This window comes from Lissotriton helveticus, chromosome 4_1 (assembly GCF_964261635.1).
Source record: "Lissotriton helveticus chromosome 4_1, aLisHel1.1, whole genome shotgun sequence".
NCBI lineage: Eukaryota > Metazoa > Chordata > Amphibia > Caudata > Salamandridae > Lissotriton > Lissotriton helveticus.
In genome coordinates, this window is record NC_136063.1 from 717,041,309 (window position 1) to 717,059,535 (window position 18,227).

At 44.6% G+C, this 18,227-nt stretch overlaps 1 protein-coding gene across 1 annotated transcript in view; it reads left to right on the top strand.

Annotated features, from left to right (window-relative positions):
* The first annotated feature begins 6,811 nt into the window (after positions 1 to 6,811).
* LOC144827307 (maternal DNA replication licensing factor mcm3-like) overlaps positions 6,812 to 18,227 on the top strand; it is a 213,928-nt gene continuing 202,512 nt past the window's right edge. Inside the window, exons 1-2 of the mRNA XM_078685676.1 lie at positions 6,812 to 6,971; positions 7,538 to 7,650. Of these exons, the coding sequence (XP_078541802.1) occupies positions 6,897 to 6,971; positions 7,538 to 7,650 (188 nt within the window). The 5' untranslated portion in view covers positions 6,812 to 6,896. The remainder of the gene's footprint in view (positions 6,972 to 7,537; positions 7,651 to 18,227) is intronic.

Here is an 18,227-nt window from a genome sequence, read left to right on the forward strand (position 1 = left end):
TGTGGTACCCTGAAAGAAATGGGATGTAACGAAGAACCTAAATGTGAAAAAGGGGGTACGTTTTGCCATATACTATGGAAATGTTCAGTCATTCAACAATATTGGGAGTCTATAACGACTCAATTGCAAATTGTATGCGGTAAAGACCTTCAACCCACGTCCACAATGTGTTCTTAATATATGGGAACAGTCAGATCTGGGCAGAAAGGAACACATTTGGGTAGCTCTGGGGGTTACAATTGAAAAATGAAATGTGCGAAAATAAGGGACAAGTGATTAACCAACGCTTGAGGAGTGGGAACGAGACATGGACTGGTCTATGGTAGTAGAAAGGATCATTTACGAAGGTAGAGGTTGCACAAAGAAGTGGGGCAAGATATGGGGTAAATTGTATGTGCATATGGGTCGTATAAGTGCTCCTGCCACTGAAATAAGCAGGACGACTTATGGAAGAACTGCTTGTGAGGAAAATACCACTGGCTTGTAATGATGTACTTGTTGATCTGAGCTACGATTGGTAATGAAACCGTATTCTGTAATGCCATAACATCTGCTGTCGTGATCTGTCAAAATGTATAATTGAGTAAACTTTAATAAAAAGAGTTAAAAATAAATACATTTAGGGGCATGCCAGAGAAAACGCTCATCGCAATCATAGGTTTACACAGCAATACATGGGCACAGGTAAAATTGGGAGATGGCAGTAGAATCACTTCAAGGATTAACACCAAAAATGGCCTGAAACAAGGGTGCGTTTTGGCCCAGAGTTTGTTCAACTTATATTTAGCCGAGATAAACAACTTCCTGACAAATGTTGATAGCAGCCCACCTATTCTGGCAAATGAAATAATGTAATGCTTGCAATATGCTGATGCCATCATCGACCTAAGCCAAACACCAATTGGCTTGCAAAGAGTGATCAATGCACTGGCAAGTTATATCGAGCAACAAGGGCTAGAGTTGAACCCGCGAAAAACCAAACTGATGCGTCTAGCGGACTTCAAATATAATAAGCATGAGTGGTTTATTAAACGCGAGCAAGTCATATAAATCAACAGATTCATATAAATGCCTGGGAATGACCTTGTGGCACCAACTTTCATTAACCAATCACGTTACGATCTTACAAGCAAAAGCCCAGTCGTTAATTATCACCCTCAAGCTTCTGAAAATGAAATTGAGCGGTCCATTACATATCCATCTCTTGACCGTGATGGTGGCACACCTTCTACATGCCCTGACGTATGGTCTGGAAATATGGCATGGCAAGGAGATAGCAATCTTAAATCATCTCCAAACAAAGGTCTATAAAGCAGTCTTCAGTCTTCCCAAAGCGTCCTCCCAAGCCCAGGGGCCCTTGGAATTCGGTCTCCAAAGCCAGAAATATCAACGAATCAACACCTTTGTGAAGTTGTGTTGGAGACTTCGTGCCACAGAGAGTGGAAACTTGAATAATCTATGTTGGCCTGGGATAAAGGGTAAAATGGAGCGAAAACAAACTCATGGATGCCTATCTTGAGAAATGGGGCAGCCAGATGGGTCAAGCTGCATTTGCCAAATTAAGTAATTTTACATCCAAAAAGCCGTCACTCCTACAAGAAAAAAACATTCTTGCACAGTGAAGGCATGCATGGGCAGTGATAAACTCTTAGAACAACTTGAGGTATCAAGCATACGTCTCTGGGCCCTTTCATCCAGCAATCCAACAGAGTTTTATGCTCTTATATTTAGTCCTATTTTACTCCAACGACCTTCTCCCTACATAGAAGGGTTGGTATCAAAACACAAATTGCTAATTATGTGGCTACAAATTGGAATCAATAAATCATCTCATGTGTGCATGCCCAAAAGTCTATCTTCCCAGAGCTGAAAATCGGTACCTGCAGGCAAGTGGTCATTAGCTGGTTGGGAAACTCTTCCATTCCACTGGTATGCCGAAGACTAAAATGTGTTACCTTGGTAAAATATAATACATGTTGGCATCTCAGAAGACAAAGCAATACAATCCAGTACAGCCATCATTGAAAAGGGAACATACAGTACAGTTGTCCAACAATTTAGGGCAATGCCCTCTATATCGGTCAGCCCTGGAGAAATTCTCAACCATGTGTGTCAAAGTTACAGCATGAGAATTTGCAGGCGAGTTGTGGTACAAGAGTATTTTACCAGAGCAGGGTAAAAAGCAATGAATGCATTAACCAAGGAAATCCCAAACAATAAATCAACAACTAACAATAGTGGCAGCAGATAACCAGCCAGTGTTTGTCCTCCCCAGCAGGGTTTTAAATAGGCCGGGTCTCACCGGGTCTGAGCACTGGCAGTTTTTTAAAGAGGGCCTCGAAACGGGTCTCTATCGGGCTCTGTTTTGTGCCTTGGCACAGGCGGTTTGTTTTTTTCTAGCGTTATAGGGGAAGGGAAATCCTTTAAAGAGAGCCATTTTCTCTCTGGATTTCCCTTCTCTTTTTGAAACTCAAGAGCAGCAACATCGTTTTGGTGTCACCAGGGCTTTAAATGGAAGCTTTTTCAATATTATTTACAAGCCATAGTTGCTGCTTATTTATCTTATGCAACAAACAACCATTGACAAAGTCAATAGTCCTGACTTGTTGTAGGTATGATGCTACTTGTTGTATCATATATCTGGATGCAAAGACAGAAACAGCAAAATACCAGTTGGGCGGCACACTATGCCAAGCACAGATTTTTAGCTTACGTGTTTTCAAGCCACGCCCTTAATTACATTGGCCATGCCCCTTTGAGAGACCCCCCCAGTTTTTTCATCCCACTCAAAGCCCGGCTCCCCGGGAAATCCGTCCGTGAGCCGTGAGAGGGGACATGTGTGGTGAATCAGAGAGACCCTGGGGAGGGGGTTTGAGTCAGCTATTAAGTAAAAGGAGGGGCTGGGAGGCAGAAATTAGATGGTCAAAGGCTATTCAGAGCCCAACCTCAGGACTACTGCCTTTCCCCATCTCGCATGCAGAAGTGGCAGCAGCTCTAGATATACACACACGCACATTCACCCCCCTACCCATGGGCATATACATACACGCACACGCTCACTCCTTCACACAGGCACACACACACCCACAGTAACACACATACATAATTGCATACCATTCAGGTGTCCGAGGAACCTGTCTGTGTGGTCTCAGAGGATACAACCAAATCTGTGAATGGTGAGTGCTCAGAGGGCGTAGCTGGGGCTCCTCGGCCATCAGACCTTCCAACATGTCACCCCACAGTTCCAGGTCCCTCTGCGCATTCTCATCGGTGCAGACCAGCCTTAGCGGTCGCTCTTCCGCCACACCCCAGTCACGCAAGTCCACCCACCATCTGTCCAGCGTGGCGGGGGCAGGACGTGTCCAGCGAACTGCTATGTGATGTTAGGCCGAACAAAGCGATACCAAAGGGGATGATGGACGGAGCGTTTGAGCAAATCAAACACTCACCCCCAGTAAACAGATCTGAGTTTAATCCATCATCGTTCTTTAGCTCACTCCACCACCCCAGTTCAGATATGGCCATATGCAAATCAGTCTGACCCTGTGCTTCATGGGAACAGTCCAGCCCGAACTGCCAAGCCATGTCTTCCCTGGACCGGAAACAAGCATCCTGGGACTGGTTTCTGGTTCATAACCCTCATCAGCCAGGCTATCTTGAATCCAGTGTCAAAGTGAGCAAGGGACCTACGTCTGGGCATACCCTGCCAACTTAGGGCGAACAAAGCAATACCAAAGGGGAGGATGGACGGAGCGTTTGAGCAAATCAAACACTCACCCCCAGTCAACAGATCTGGGTTTAATCCATCACCATTCTTTAGCTCACTCCACCACCCCAGTTCAGACGTGATCATATGCAAATCAGTCTGACCCTGTGCCTCATGGGAACAGTCCAGCCCAAACTGCCAAGCCATGTCTTCCCTGGACCGCAAACAAGCATCCTGGGACCGGTTTCGGGTTCATAACCCTCATCAGCCACGCTATCTTGAATCCAGTGGCAAAGTGAGCAAGGGACCCACGTCCGGGCATACCCTGCCAATTTAGGGCGAACAAAGCGATACCAAAGGGGATGATGGACGGAGCGTTTGAGCAAATCAAACACTCACCCCCAGTCAACAGATCTGGGTTTAATCCATCATCGTTCTTTAGCTCACTCCACCACCCCAGTTCAGACATGGCCATATGCAAATCAGTCTGACCCTGTGCCTCATGGGAACAGTCCAGCCTGAACTGCCAAGCCATGTCTTCCCTGGACCGGAAACAAGCATCCTGGGACCGGTTTCGGGTTCATAACAAATCGCTCCGTCCATCATCCCCCTTGGTATCGCTTTGTTCGCCCTAAGTTGGCAGGGTATGCCCAGACGTGGGTCCCTTGCTCACTCTACCACTGGATGAAGATTATGAATCCGAAACGGGTCCCAGGATGCTTGTGTCCGGTCTAGGGAAGACATGGCTTGGAAATTCGGGCTGGACTGTTCCCATGAGGCACAGGGTCAGACTGATTTGCATATGGTCATGTCTGAACTGGGGTGGTGGAGTGAGCTAAAGAACGATGATGGATTCAACCCAGATCTGTTGACTGGGGGTGAGTGTTTGATTTGCTCAAACGCTCCATCCATCATTCCCTTTGGTATCGCTATGTGATGTTAGGCCAGCACCAGTCCAAACAAGGCAAAGCTGTGTTTAATCTGTGCCCCTATTTTGGAGCCGGCTGATATCCCTACAAGCAGTGCTTGGCTGAGGCCTTGATCTGGGCCAGCATGACCACCCGCAGTTCATGCAGTATCCTGGCCCAGTAAGTCCTCAGTTTAGCACAGTCCCAAGGCGTCGCTGGTTTCGTGGGCAGGCGGGAGATCACTCTTTATTAAATCTATGTAGTCGCTCAGGTGTCAAGTAGGTGCAGTGCAACTAGTGGAATTCTGAAGACGTTTCGAACACAACTTGCAACATATAACAAATGCTAGTCATGAATGTCTGAAAATGAACTCTTCTACAGAAACTTAGTGGAGAAAAAACAAGAATGTTGCCATCTTGCACTAGAAGCGTCATCTTACTAAACCTGTGCATTGTAATTGATCAAATACACATTGCATCAGTTGTTTTTGTAGAGCCTGTGGGAAGAGAGGACACTCCGGGGGACCAGGTGAGAGGAGTGAATAGAGTAGCAAATACACAGACACAAAAACAGCATCCATTTTATCTAATATGGCAGTTTCACTAAAATGTGTTGTAACCAAAACATGTTAATAAACACACTTTTATACAATATATTAAACTTGTTTTAACTGCACACATATTATTTCATTGTCTACAGATAGAATCTATCATAAAAAAATCACTATTTCTAAATGTTATTGGGAGCGTGAAAAATATAACTCTAGAGAAAAACCACCCACATTATCATCACTGGCATTGCATGCTGTGCCAGTGAAAATAAATGTAGCCCAATAAAACATGTTAAATGTATTTTTTACCATACCAGTGAAAAAAACACATTAGAAGAACCAAATTTCTGGCTTTATTTTGCCACTGCATGTATACATAGGCATTTCCAAATAACGCTTACATGCACTTCATGTAGAAATGCTGTTTATCACATTAAAGCCTTCGCTACTGACTTTGCCAAATCTGGGAAGAAAGCAGAGAAATGGTTGTCTTTCTGTGTAGAATGCCTGTTTCTGGTACAGATTTTGATTCGTCAAACAGCATGCTGATTTCAGATGTAAAATAGCCCTCCATGCAAAAGAATCACATCCTGGAAGGTGAAATGGTATATCAAACAGCCAATAACATGAGGTGGTCGGGTACACTCCTTAGGATGGAGCCAATGCGCACTTAATACATATGTTATACCATTGTCAACAATATTTGCTGCAGACAGCTGTGCAGTCAAAACAGTCCTAATAAATGCAGACATGTAATACTGCAGTTCATAGGTAAAATCACACTTTCTTACTAGAATGGAGCATTTTGTCTGTAGCAACCCCTTACTGAGTAACATAACTAAACATGTTCTTTCATTGCCGACAACTGAACAGCATGGTCCAGTGTTCCCTGTTTTCAAGAAATATGTCTTGTTTTATTGCAAACTGCGTCAAAATAAATATGTAATTTTTTTTTTAAACCTATAACTAGTAGCAGGGCAACTATAGTCAAATGAATCTTGCTCGGGTTCTTGTGAAATTTACAATCTAATTTGCCCTCAGGCATGTGCTTCATTTTATCAGCAGAACCTTTCTTTCCATTACATAATGGTCCCTTAATGCAGTTACAATTATGTATCCTCCGTTTCTCTAATGGCTTCCATGTGATTCTATATTGGTGTGACGCCTGCAGCTAGTGAAGGCTTATAAGCCAAGAACACTTATCTTGTAGGAAGTCACAGGGGCGTGTCTGAAACTGCAGTACCCAGAATTCAAATCAATGTTGAATGGAAAAAAGGCCTGGATAAGTGGAGGAGGGGGGTATATCCTCCTTCCTATGGACACTGAGCAGCCAAATAATACTTACGTGCCAGGATGATGCTTTAGCTATGGCTGGATACCCAAAAGTAAGAACCGTTTCAACTGGGGGGGGGGAATCAATCACAGAGTGTGACAGGCTACAAGTACGTGAGCTCACACACCGAAGGATTGAAACGTATGGTTTGCACGTTGTGCCTCTGGAATAGCAACATAGAAAATATAAGTCCCAGAATGCAAAACAACGATGGATAAAAAGCAGGGAACGAAAAGGCGGTGTGATCCAGGTGCAAAACAGCCAATTAGCAGTGTCGATGCCCTGTTGACCTCAGAAGCACGCGCAACCCACAATACAGCGTGGTTACGTCCTCACGTTCACCTTGAGCATCAGGGACCGGTTTGCAAGGAGTGGCTGTTTCTGTCGTGTTCGTTGACGATGGATGTGGTGGGCTTTGACGACCAGGAGCTCCGGGAAGCTCAGCGGGAGTACCTGGACTTTCTCGATGATGATGTACGGCCCCTTGTTATTGAAGAGAATAATTAATTACAACCCTTTATTCTGCAGGGCGCCCAACTGTGTCCTGCTCCCCTCGTGGGCTTGAAAGTGGGGGCGAGCGTCTGATGCGAAGTCGTAATGTTTACGCTGCTTTGTATATGGCTCAGCGCGCGTTTGCCTATGCTTGTTTTGGGGTTCAAAGCGTGCTGGGATCATTGAAATTAGGTAGATTTTTTTTCTGCTTACCCATTTAAATGTACCATAGCATAACCATCACGGGCCCCAAGACTAATAGTAAAAAATGTCGCGCCTGTTCCAGAGGTTCAGCTGTGACTGGGTACCGCTGCACCATCTGTTGCTATATTTAGCCACGCACCCGAACATTTATAGGGGGGGACAAAAAAATCGCATATTCAATCTGTTCTGTTAAAAAGAGAGCTGCAGGATCAGTTGGTCTTCAACAAATAATTGCGTTTATAAGTTAGCTTTTGACCTACCCATAAAGTGCGTTGTTAATGACCGCTCCCCAACCCCTCCTCTTGAACCCCTGTTGCTCCTGACGGTTCTCCTTCTTTCCACAGCAAGACCAGGGCGTGTATCATGGCAAGGTCCGGGATATGATCAGCGAGAACCAGCACCGGCTGATTGTCAACATGAACGACCTGCGGCGCAAGAGCGAGGCCAGGGCCAACCGGTGAGGGCGGCTGCACCCCCGCCGTTTCATGATCTAACTTCTGGTGACCTTGTAACCAATGCTTAAGTTACGCTTTTAAAAATACTTCGTTTTCTCCTGTTACATTACAAATTCTCAACCTGCCTGTCCCCAGCGTGGGTGCAAAGGCTGAAGAGGAATATATATAACCTGACATGCATTGGTTTCATATCCACTCTTTAACGTGAAAAGTGATTTTGTATCTAAATGGGCTGGGTGCATTACAAATTTGTTAAAGGATTCTGTTTGGGTGTGTCTTTTTCCGTATATATAGATATCTTTTTTTTTTAAATGTTTTTTATTCATGGACACTTATTGGCGAAGATGTTTTGGCTTTTGTCCAAGATATGCGAGACTCCTGTTCTCATTGCACCGGGCTTTAAGTGGGCTGGGTCCTGCCGGTGCTTAGGCCCTGCAGTTCTAACAAGCATTTACAATGCAATAGGTCTCGCATTGACGCGAGTTTGAGCTATTGGCATTGCAAATAACAATGCCTTTTATTCTTGCTTTCTTTTTAAAAACATAAATAAAACGTATTGTAATTTACAATGCCAATAGCTGAAACTCGCGTTACTGCGAGACCTATTGCATTGCAAATGCTTGTTTTGCTTGAGCAGAGTTTGTTAGCAGTAGAAGTGATAAGGAAACACATAGGCCTTCCGCTTTAGCAGATTTGTGCCCAGGACACGCAGCATTTAGTGAACCTGCAGCCCTTTATCATACTAGGCTGGGAAGTCTGGGTGCAGCCAGGAGAATTGGTTTTTAGTATTTATGTATGTACGTTTCCCGACTTGCTGCAAACTGTTGTGATCATATCTGCCTGGTCCCATGCTTATTTATTTTGTACTTCAATACGGCTGACCGGGGACATTTTGTTAGGTATGCACTTGCATTGTATGGGGAGGCTTGTAAGTAACTTGCTGTACACTGCCTTGGAGAGGGTCATGCTGTGGTTTTTATTCAAAATTCTCTCGGGTTTTAACCTTGCAAGTTTTTAGTTGTTGTCGATTTGTAAATGTCTTTTATGCATACCGCTTTTATGGTCCTAGTGACCAAACAAAAGTGTTTGACTGACAATAATAGCACCGATATGCAGTTATAGATCATGTGTATTAAACGGAATTTATATACATTTTTTTCAACACAAAAATGTATTTTGTTCAGTGTATTTTTAAATACCACTGCACATAATGCAAGAACTCCAAGCACTAAGAAATTTAAACAAACTACTATTAACAGGTTTGTTTTAACTTCATACAAACTTCTTTCAAAAGCAATGCTTCTGTCGTAGCACTGTCTCTGCCTATTAATCGCCTGTGGATGGAATCCGGTTCAGGGGGACAGGCCCCAAATGGCGATACAATCGCCAAAGGTAATAAAGGGGGGTTCCTCATGGGGGGAGGAGGGTGGGAGGAGGGGGAGGGGATGAAAAAAGGAAAAAAAAATCCTCATATATTTAGAAAAGATGAGATAGGCATGGCTCCGGCTCTTATCATAAGGATACTGGAGATAACACTACTACCGGGTACACACTTAACAGTGAAATTCTGGGAAAATGGAGAATAGAATAAAAGTAATAAATTGGAATGTTAACGGATTGAGGGAGAGCAGGAAACGTGGCAGAATCTGCGAATTTTTAAATAAATCTGGTGCCCACATCCTTCTATTAGAAGAAACACACCTTGAACTACAGGAATGTAAAGTAGCTTTTAAAGATCAAAAGTGGATACAGGACCTCCTCTGCTCTTATCAGAGTGGCAACACCAGAGGGGTGGCGATAATCATCAGAATCAACAGTGGGATAAGAGTAGAGAAGTACCAAACCGATCACACAGGTAGATGGCTGACTGCATCTCTAGCTATAGGTAAGGCTAAGCTGACATGCGCAGTATATTATGGTCCAAACCAGGATTCTCCGGAGGCTCTGATTAGCTTAAAAACGAGCTTCCTTGAATTAAATGCCCCCATCATCTTAGGAGGTGATTTTAACCTTGTACTTGACCCGAGGTTAGATCGTACTTCTAAAGCCGCCTCGCCCTCCCTATGTAGATCTAAAAGAGAGCTTAGAAATATGATGAGGGATTTCAATCTATTAGACGTCTGGAGGGTCAAGAATCAGAACGTCAGAGACTATTCATTCCATAGCCACAGACATAAACATCATTCTCGGATCGATTTCTTCCTCATGGACCAAAGTCTTCTTCCTGAGATTGTGTCTACCTCTTATATTCCAGCAATCCTATCTGATCACTCCCTGGTAGATATAACAGTTAAATTTTCACTAAGCCCTCAAATTAGGCGGTGGACCCTAGATAGATCCTTATTATTACAGGAAGAGTTAAGACAGGATCTACTGAAACAGATGGCAGAGTATTTTGAGCTAAATAAAGCCACCGCATCAGAACAAATAATATGGGAAGCATTCAAGTGTTTTCTAAGGGGGACACTTACATCCATTATGATACGGAGAAATAAAATCAGGAAAAAGGCTGAAGATGAATCTGTATTTAAAATAAAGCAAAAAGAACAAGAATTACAGATAGCCTCCCTAGAGCAGCAGATTAATCTAATTCCCATACAGAAGGAGCTGGAGAGCTTAAAAATTAAATATCGGGCTAATCTGGATAAAATGATCAAAGAAAAGTGGGATGCAAGTAAACTGCAGAACTTTTCTTATGGGGAGAAATGTGGTCGAATATTAGCTTGGAAGGCTAGATCCGATCGTACTAGGAACCAGATAAGTAAATTAAGGATACAGAGATCTGGGGACATCTCATTTGACAATGACGAGATGTTGAGAGAAATTAAAACGTATATTCAACATCTATATATGGGGAACAACGACCAAATCTTAACTGAAGGTGCAGTCCATTGGTTAGAGGGGGTATGCCTGCCACATCTGACTGAGACAGATAGCCTGTTTTTGAGTTCTTTGATCAAGGAGGGGGAAGTTCACGATCAATTAAAAAGAATGGCCAGAGGAAAAGCAGCTGGCCCAGATGGGCTCCCGGTAGAAGTATACCAAATGGGGTCTGACATATTGGTTCCTATTCTTACGTCTTTATTTAATAAAATACATCTAGTAGGAGAGCCCATTCCCCCGTCCTGGTTAGAGGCCACTGTTACGTTAGTTTTGAAGGCAAATAAAGACCCTACTAATGCCGAGTCTTATAGGCCAATCTCACTGCTAAATATAGATTACAAAATCTTTGCGGGCGTGTTGGCAGGGAGACTGGCCAAAGTAATTAAGACTGTGGTCCATGAGGATCAGAGGGGGTTCATGCCTGGTAGACAGCTGAACGAGCTGACTTTCCAGGCAATTGCTGCCATTGATTATGCCACAGAGGAAAAATCTCCATTAACTATCGTAGCAATTGATGCCGCCAAGGCCTTTGATCAGGTTAGTTGGTTGTACTTGTTGGAAGTTCTGTTAAAGCTTGGTATTCCAGCCAACTTTATAGCATCTGTTAAATCATTGTATCGACACCCCAGAGCCAAATTTCTTGTAAACAACTCACTTACAGACTGGGTTCAAATAACTCGCGGCACCAGACAGGGATGCCCCCTCTGTCCCTTATTGTTCAATCTATATTTAGAGCCCCTGGCTATCCAGTTAAGATCTGATACTCTAATCAAGCCTTTTCGTATAAATGAACTAGATTTAAAACTTGCCTTATACGCGGATGATCTTTTATTGTTTACTTGCAATCCTGAAATATCAATTCCGCGAATATTTCATCATGCGGAAGCTTTTGGTGAGGCTTCAGGGTACAGAATCAACAAAGAGAAAACCGAGGTCATGCAATGGAATCCGGTGGTCCAATTGCCTGGAACAAAGCCTCGGATGAGATATCTAGGTGTACATTTGCTACAGAACATCTCCGAGATTTCCAAAGCCAACTTGGACAGAGTTTACAAAGATATAAGTGTACTTTTACATCGATGGTCGGGACTGCCATTGAACATTTTCGGGAGGGTAAACCTAATTAAAATGGTTATTTTGCCAAAGATCACATTCCTCTTTAACTCGATTCCTTTGTCATTTAACCCCAAGGATTTTGCCAAATTGCAGGGACGAATAGGATCTTTCATCTGGAACTCTAAATCACCCCGAATCTCCATGAAAAAATTGAGAAGAAAGCTGAAGATAGGTGGACTTGCTATGTCTGACATCCTACATTATTGCCATGCTTTTCACTTTAGAAATTTTAGACAAATGGCTGACAAAGCTGATACATCTTGCTTGGGTCGGCTATTTCAGGCGCTATTACATAGCATCCCCCTAGGGCATGAATCTTTCTTATTTAAGTTTGGAGACCCAAAATTCTACAAGAAGGTCAGACTAAAGATATTGGGAACGGCCCTGAGAAGTTGGGTGTTTCTGAGAAAAAAACTAGATATCCCCTATTATACACCTCTGGCCCCTATATGGGACTCTCCGGGAACACCCGAATGTCTCAGGGATCAATTATCACTCCCCCTCAGAACAGCTGGTATCATGCAGTGGAAGGACCTCCTTGATGACTCAGAGTTACTAGGGTGGGATTCACTCTCCCGTCTGACAAACGGAACTCTTACCAGGTTCAAATTTTATCAGTTATCTAGCTGGTGGAGTACTATAGCTTGGGGTCTAACAGCTAATCCTAAGTTTGATCTGGTAAAGAAAAAAGGGAGCTGGAAAAAAGAGATCTCCTTCTGGTATGAGGCTTTAAATGAGCAGGATGAGGTCACAGAACTTGAACTTAATAAACTATGGGGAGAAGTAACAGCTTTGCAGGGCGATAAATTACGAGCTCTATGGGGAGATTCTTTTAAACTACTACATACAGTCGTGAAATCAGCCCCCTTAAAACGAAATCATCTGTTCACCCTGTACAGAGCGTATATATCCCCTAAGAAACTGGTTAAGTTTACAAACCTTGAACACTGCTGCCCACGCTGTAAGGCTTCTACTGCGGACGATGTGCATATGTTTGTTGAGTGCCCAAGACTATCGCCTTTCTGGGCTAAAATCGAAGAATTTATAACGGAAGTTTTGGGTACTCATATAGCCATTACACCCATGATCATCCTTTTTGGGCTAGGGGAAGAGTACCAGCTTAATGAGATGAGGACCAAATTCTTATTTTATATAATGGTATTGGCTAGACGGGAAATATGTAAATCCTGGAAATCAGAGAAGGCTCCCACCTTTGCTGATTGTCTAAGTTATATCATATATGTCAGCGAATTTGATATTGCTTGTGATGGCTCAAGCCTTGTTAAGATCTGGGCGGCCTTGGCGGCTTGGTGGAACAGATGAGAAGATTCCTATGATTTTACCCGGGTACTGTTGGTGTTTTGTCTCCTACCCAACCAAGGGTTTTCCAGATTAAAGGGTATGGAGTGGACATAGCAAACAGTTTCAGCCTGGAGGGGATTCTCTTTTTCTCTCCTATTTTTGGATTGAATCCCTTGAATTTAATCCTGGTGGCCGGTACATCGCAATGGCGAGAGGCGGAGATACCCTATCCAGAATACCCATTATTGGTATATGAGGAATACAAAGCAAACCTTTTTTTAAGAAAAAGAAAAAGAAAAAGAAAAAAAAAAAAAGCAATGCTTCTGTCGTAGCACTGTCTCTGCCTATTAATCGCCTGTGGATGGAATCTCATGCTGTCCTTTACCGTAGTGCAGGGCACCCCGTTGTCTACTTGTGAATGGAAAGGCAGAGACCCCGTTTGCTTTCTTGCTGAGATGTCACACCTGTCCCATAGACATTCTAAGCACTCCACATCAGTGGTCAATAATGTTACGCTGAAACAATGAAACAAAGGGTGCCGGCCAGCACCTGTCACGGAAAAGGTGAGAATGAAAACACTCGTCTCCGAAAGCAATAAAAAAAGAAACAGAAGCTCGGCAAATGCATAAAAGTCCTTGCAAGAAGAAGAGAAATACCTGGATGTTCTAGCGTGTAGAGCGCCATAACAAGCCCAGCCCTCGGAAACTGATGGGGAGAAGGGGTGGGTGGGGGCGACGGGGTTGAGCCTTTTCAGTCCAATGGGCGGTGCACGCCTGGTGTGGGTACACATCGGTATGTGCACGAGTGTGTGTATCTGAACGTGCATAGGAGTATATGTTCATCGGAGTGTGCACAGGAGTATGGGTGCACACGAGTGTGTGGACATGAGAGCAAGAGCTTGTGCACATAGGAGTGCATGTTATTTTGCACAGGAGTGCATGTGTCTATGAACTTGTGCGTGGCTACAAGTGTTGTCTGATTGCTGAAGAGGTGCCTGATGACCGAGAAGCATCCCCAAAATGAGGCACCAAGTAAAGTGTCCAGGAGCACCTGCCACTGCTCAATGGAGACTGCAGATACTGCTTGAGTAAAGGAAAGTGGTTACGTTGGAGCTGATCCAGTAGTCCAGGGGAGAAGTACAACAATGATCTACGAAAGTACAGGTGATGAGCTCTAGAGTAGTAGGGACTCTGCATGGAAAGCTTACTGTCCGGCCTCAACAAAAGGAAATTTGATGGCTGCGTGACATTGATCAACAAGAGGTGCCCCAGGCAGAGAGAAAGGGGAGAGTGGTGTACAAAGAGATGGCACGAGGAAAAGGAAAGAGCAAAGCGATTTAAAAAGAGGAGGCTAGAGGAGCGATAAAAGGCGGGACATTATAAAATGAGGTGCCCTCAGGAGAGAAACAGAGAGAGCGATTTAAAAAGACTTGGCTGAAGTAGGGAGAAAAACTAGAGTGCTTTTAAAAAGAGGAGCCTCGAAGAGAAGGAAGAGGTAGATCGATTTAAAAAGAGGTGCCTCGAAGAGAAAGAAGAGGTCGATCGATTTTAAAAAGAAGTGCCCCGAAAAAGAAGCAAAAGGTGGCGATTTAAAAAGAAGTGTCCCTTGGAGAAAGAATGGATCGAGCCGTTCAAACTGGGTACCCAGTGGTGAGAGAAAGGGTAAAGCAGTCTTCCAATAGGTTCTGGTCTTTTACTGAGAAAGAGAAGTTGCGAGTGCCATCATAAAAGCAGGTGCAAGTACAGAAAAGAGGGGTACAGTTCCGGTGACAGGTGTCCCGTATGTAAAGTAATGGTTACACAAGAGGCCAGTGCCAGAAACAGCCCCTGCCTGAGCCCCCTTCGACGAGGGCAATGGTAGCAAGCAGCCCACCCAGATAATAGCATATGAGCCGGCGCCCTGTGAAGCTCCGGGGCAGGATCGGTGCACGGGGGCCTCGCAGCCTGCAGACAGGGAGAGGGCGCGGGAGGAGGAGGCGGCGGATCTTTGTTGGAAGCTGCCAGCCCGCAGGGAGCCCCCCCGGCCCGAGGGAGGGCGAGGAGCCGCTGCGGCTGCAAGATCACAGAGCTGAGCTCTGCTGCCACTCGAAGGAGGCTGAGCCGGGACCACAGCCCTGACTGAGGGAGATGGCAGACAAGAGCCGTCCGGGCAGCACCTTCGCCGCCCCCCAGGAAGAGCCCCCTGCGCCGAACCACCGGCTGCCTGACGGCGAATTGGACGGCAAGTTCGAGGTAGGTCCCTAATGATATTAACGGCCCTAGAACAGTCCAGCCCTGACTACCCCCCTAACGAGCCCTTAAACTTTTCTCATGAACGGGTTACAGTCTTGAACTAAGCGACAGTTTATACAAGCAGCAGAAAGCGCTAACAATAAAAAAAAGTGTCCTGGAAATAGAATAATAAAATTGTATCCCGGCTATGTGGAGAACTGGGAGGGCGGGGGCTGCCAGCGCATGCGCGACATTTCTAACTTTTATTCTGAAGAGCCCCAGTTACAAATGCCGCGCATGCGCGGGCAGCCCCCGCCCTCCCAAGTCTGGCAGCTGAAGTCCCAGGTCCCAGGAGGGGGCCCGGGTGAAGAACATCGGGAAGCCCGGTGAGGTAAGAGGGGGAGGGGGGGTGTAGCTGTGTGTGTGCGCGTGTGTAGCTGTGCGTGTGTATGTATATGTGGGACTGTGTGTCTGTTAGCTGTGCGTGTGTATATGTGGGTCTGTGTGCCTGCGTGGGTGTATGTGTGTGCGCATGCGTGAGTGTGGCTGTGTGTGCGTGCGGGCGAGAGCCTGTCTTGCTGTGAATCTGAGGCAGGCGCTGGGCGTGCACGCCCACGAGGTTAAGTCGACGCTCGTGCCCGGCCCCTGTCTCAGATTCACAGGAGACCGACGACTATAGTTGTTGAGCTGGACTCAGCAAGCTTCGCTTGCTTTCTCCAAGGCTCGACCTAAAAAGCAGGTGCCGAGACGGGTCTCTATCTGGCTCCTGCTTCATTTTTGCCCTCACCGAAAAAAAAACCATTACTCGCAGCACTGCCAACCTTTTTCTGCCTCTGATGTAACTTCAAAGAGACTTGTTATAGTTCTTTTACAGACTCATCATTTTAGAACTGAAGCATTTTCAATATTATGTTCAACGAAGCCATAGTTGCTGCGTTTTTTTTGTTTTTTTTTGTTTTTGCATCTTATGTAACTAACCACCATTGACAAAGCCAAAAGCCCTGGCTTGTTGTAGGTGTAATCTATTATATAAGTGTATGCAACGACAGACACAGCAAAATAACCAGTTGTGGGCACGCCATGCTAAGCAGATTTTTAGCTTACTTGTTTTCAAGCAACGCCCTTAATTAAATCAGACTCGCCCCTTGGAGAGACCCCAGTTTTTTTCATCCCACTTAAAGACCTACCTTTACACACTATCTGTGGGATCTTGAGGCTGCGTTCTTTTTGGGTCCAGCACAGGAGTCTGGTTAGACCTGGAAGCATCTGTACAATATGGACCGTTCAATTGTGGGTGGGTTATATATCTAATACACTTTCTACCTCATATCTAGCCATATTTGACGGCCACATTTTTATACTGGCTTAAGAGTTCAATCTGGCGGATTTTGTGAATTTCAAATGGAACTGTAAAAACCACTGTGGGCAAACATTGGTCAAAATTAATATTTTGTAGTTCTATGAAGACGCCCAGTGCCCCTTAGGAAAATTTGGAAAAATGGGCTCATTTTAATATTTGGGCCAGTAGCATTGCTTAAAACACAGGAGGATATACACTGAATTGTATTTGAAACTTGTAGTTTCTTTTCAAGAAGTGTACAAAGCAAAGACATGGTGCACTTGGGGCAATAGCAGTGAACAAAACATTACTGGGTGCGAGGAAAAAGCCCAAAAGCCACGTATTTTAAAATGTACTCTGAAAAGGGGAGTGTTCATAAGTTTGTCTATATAAGTGAGGATCGGCTTGGACATTCAGCCATGTCGTCAACAATATAACTGAGGCATAGTAGTGAAGATGCCATGCAACAGGGAAGAGGTACATCTATCTATATGAAGCGAACTTCTTGGACATAGGTGCAATGGTAGCAAGAAAGCAAGGGGGATATGTACAACAGAAGTGGCAGAGTGAGGCGTTAACCATCATGGCTTAACGCCTCACTCAGCCACTTCAGAAACGCAAGGTTTCAACATATTTACAACAATATGGTGCAGCCCGGGGTTTGCCCCTGTGCTTGTGCTACACTTAGCAGTGTAGTGCCATCGCAGGCACCTTTGCGCCATAGTGCAAGGGTGTCTGCGTGCAGGGGAGAATTGTTTGTGTGTGTCTGCTTAATGGAGCACACACGGAAGTCACAAAATGTAATTTAAAAGAAAAGATTGTTAATGTGCAGGGAGGGGGACCTTCCTGTACGTAAATAATACAAGGTTTTTTGCTTTTTCCATATGTGCTGCAGAAGGTAGTACACATGGAAAAAACAAGGAGAAATATAACATTTCTCTGTATTTCGCCAAATTAAGACCCCGTCTAAATTTTGGCGCTGCCTGCTATTTACGTTGCTCTTGTAAATGGGGGGGGGGGTGGGGGGGGCGCAGTGTCAAAATCAAGGGGTGTTGCAGTGGAACGCCGACTGCTACACCCAATGCCCACCCCTTTCACGCTAAGCATAGTGTTTAAGGGGGCCTTATTCACATGGCAGAGTTAAGCCATGTTAAGTGGCTTAACGCTGCCTTGTAAATAAGGCAAAGACCCTATCACCACAGAAACGCCACAAAAAGTGATGTTGCCATGGCGATAGGGGCTTGTACATATACCCCCATATTTCTAGCCCTGGCTCTCCTTTTAACAACACAGTACATGAAGAGGGTTGAAGTGTGCTTCAGTTAAAACATTTGGAGTAGCCTGCAGACGCCCTTTCTACAATGAAATAAAAGTGCCAAGACCTGAATCGTTGCTTACTGCAACCGCAAGTAATGTGCAGAGATTGAAACATAGGCTTTGAGAGGCAACATAAACAAACTTTCAAGTGTTAAGCGCGCAAATGCTGGACATAAGCACATGAAACGAGAGGAGATCTTTGAGTCTTCAATCCTTTATTGCTGATATTTTCAACAATAAGCTAATACAGCCAACGCGTTTCACCCGTAACAGGATTCTTCAGGGCTTCCAAAAAGGAGAAGAGCTCCTCTGGAAAATATTTGTCAATTTCAGTGTCGGTAATGAAGCGAGAAGAACCACACGCTGTATATGTTGACAATCTTAAGTATAGTCCAATGTTTGGCAAAGAGTT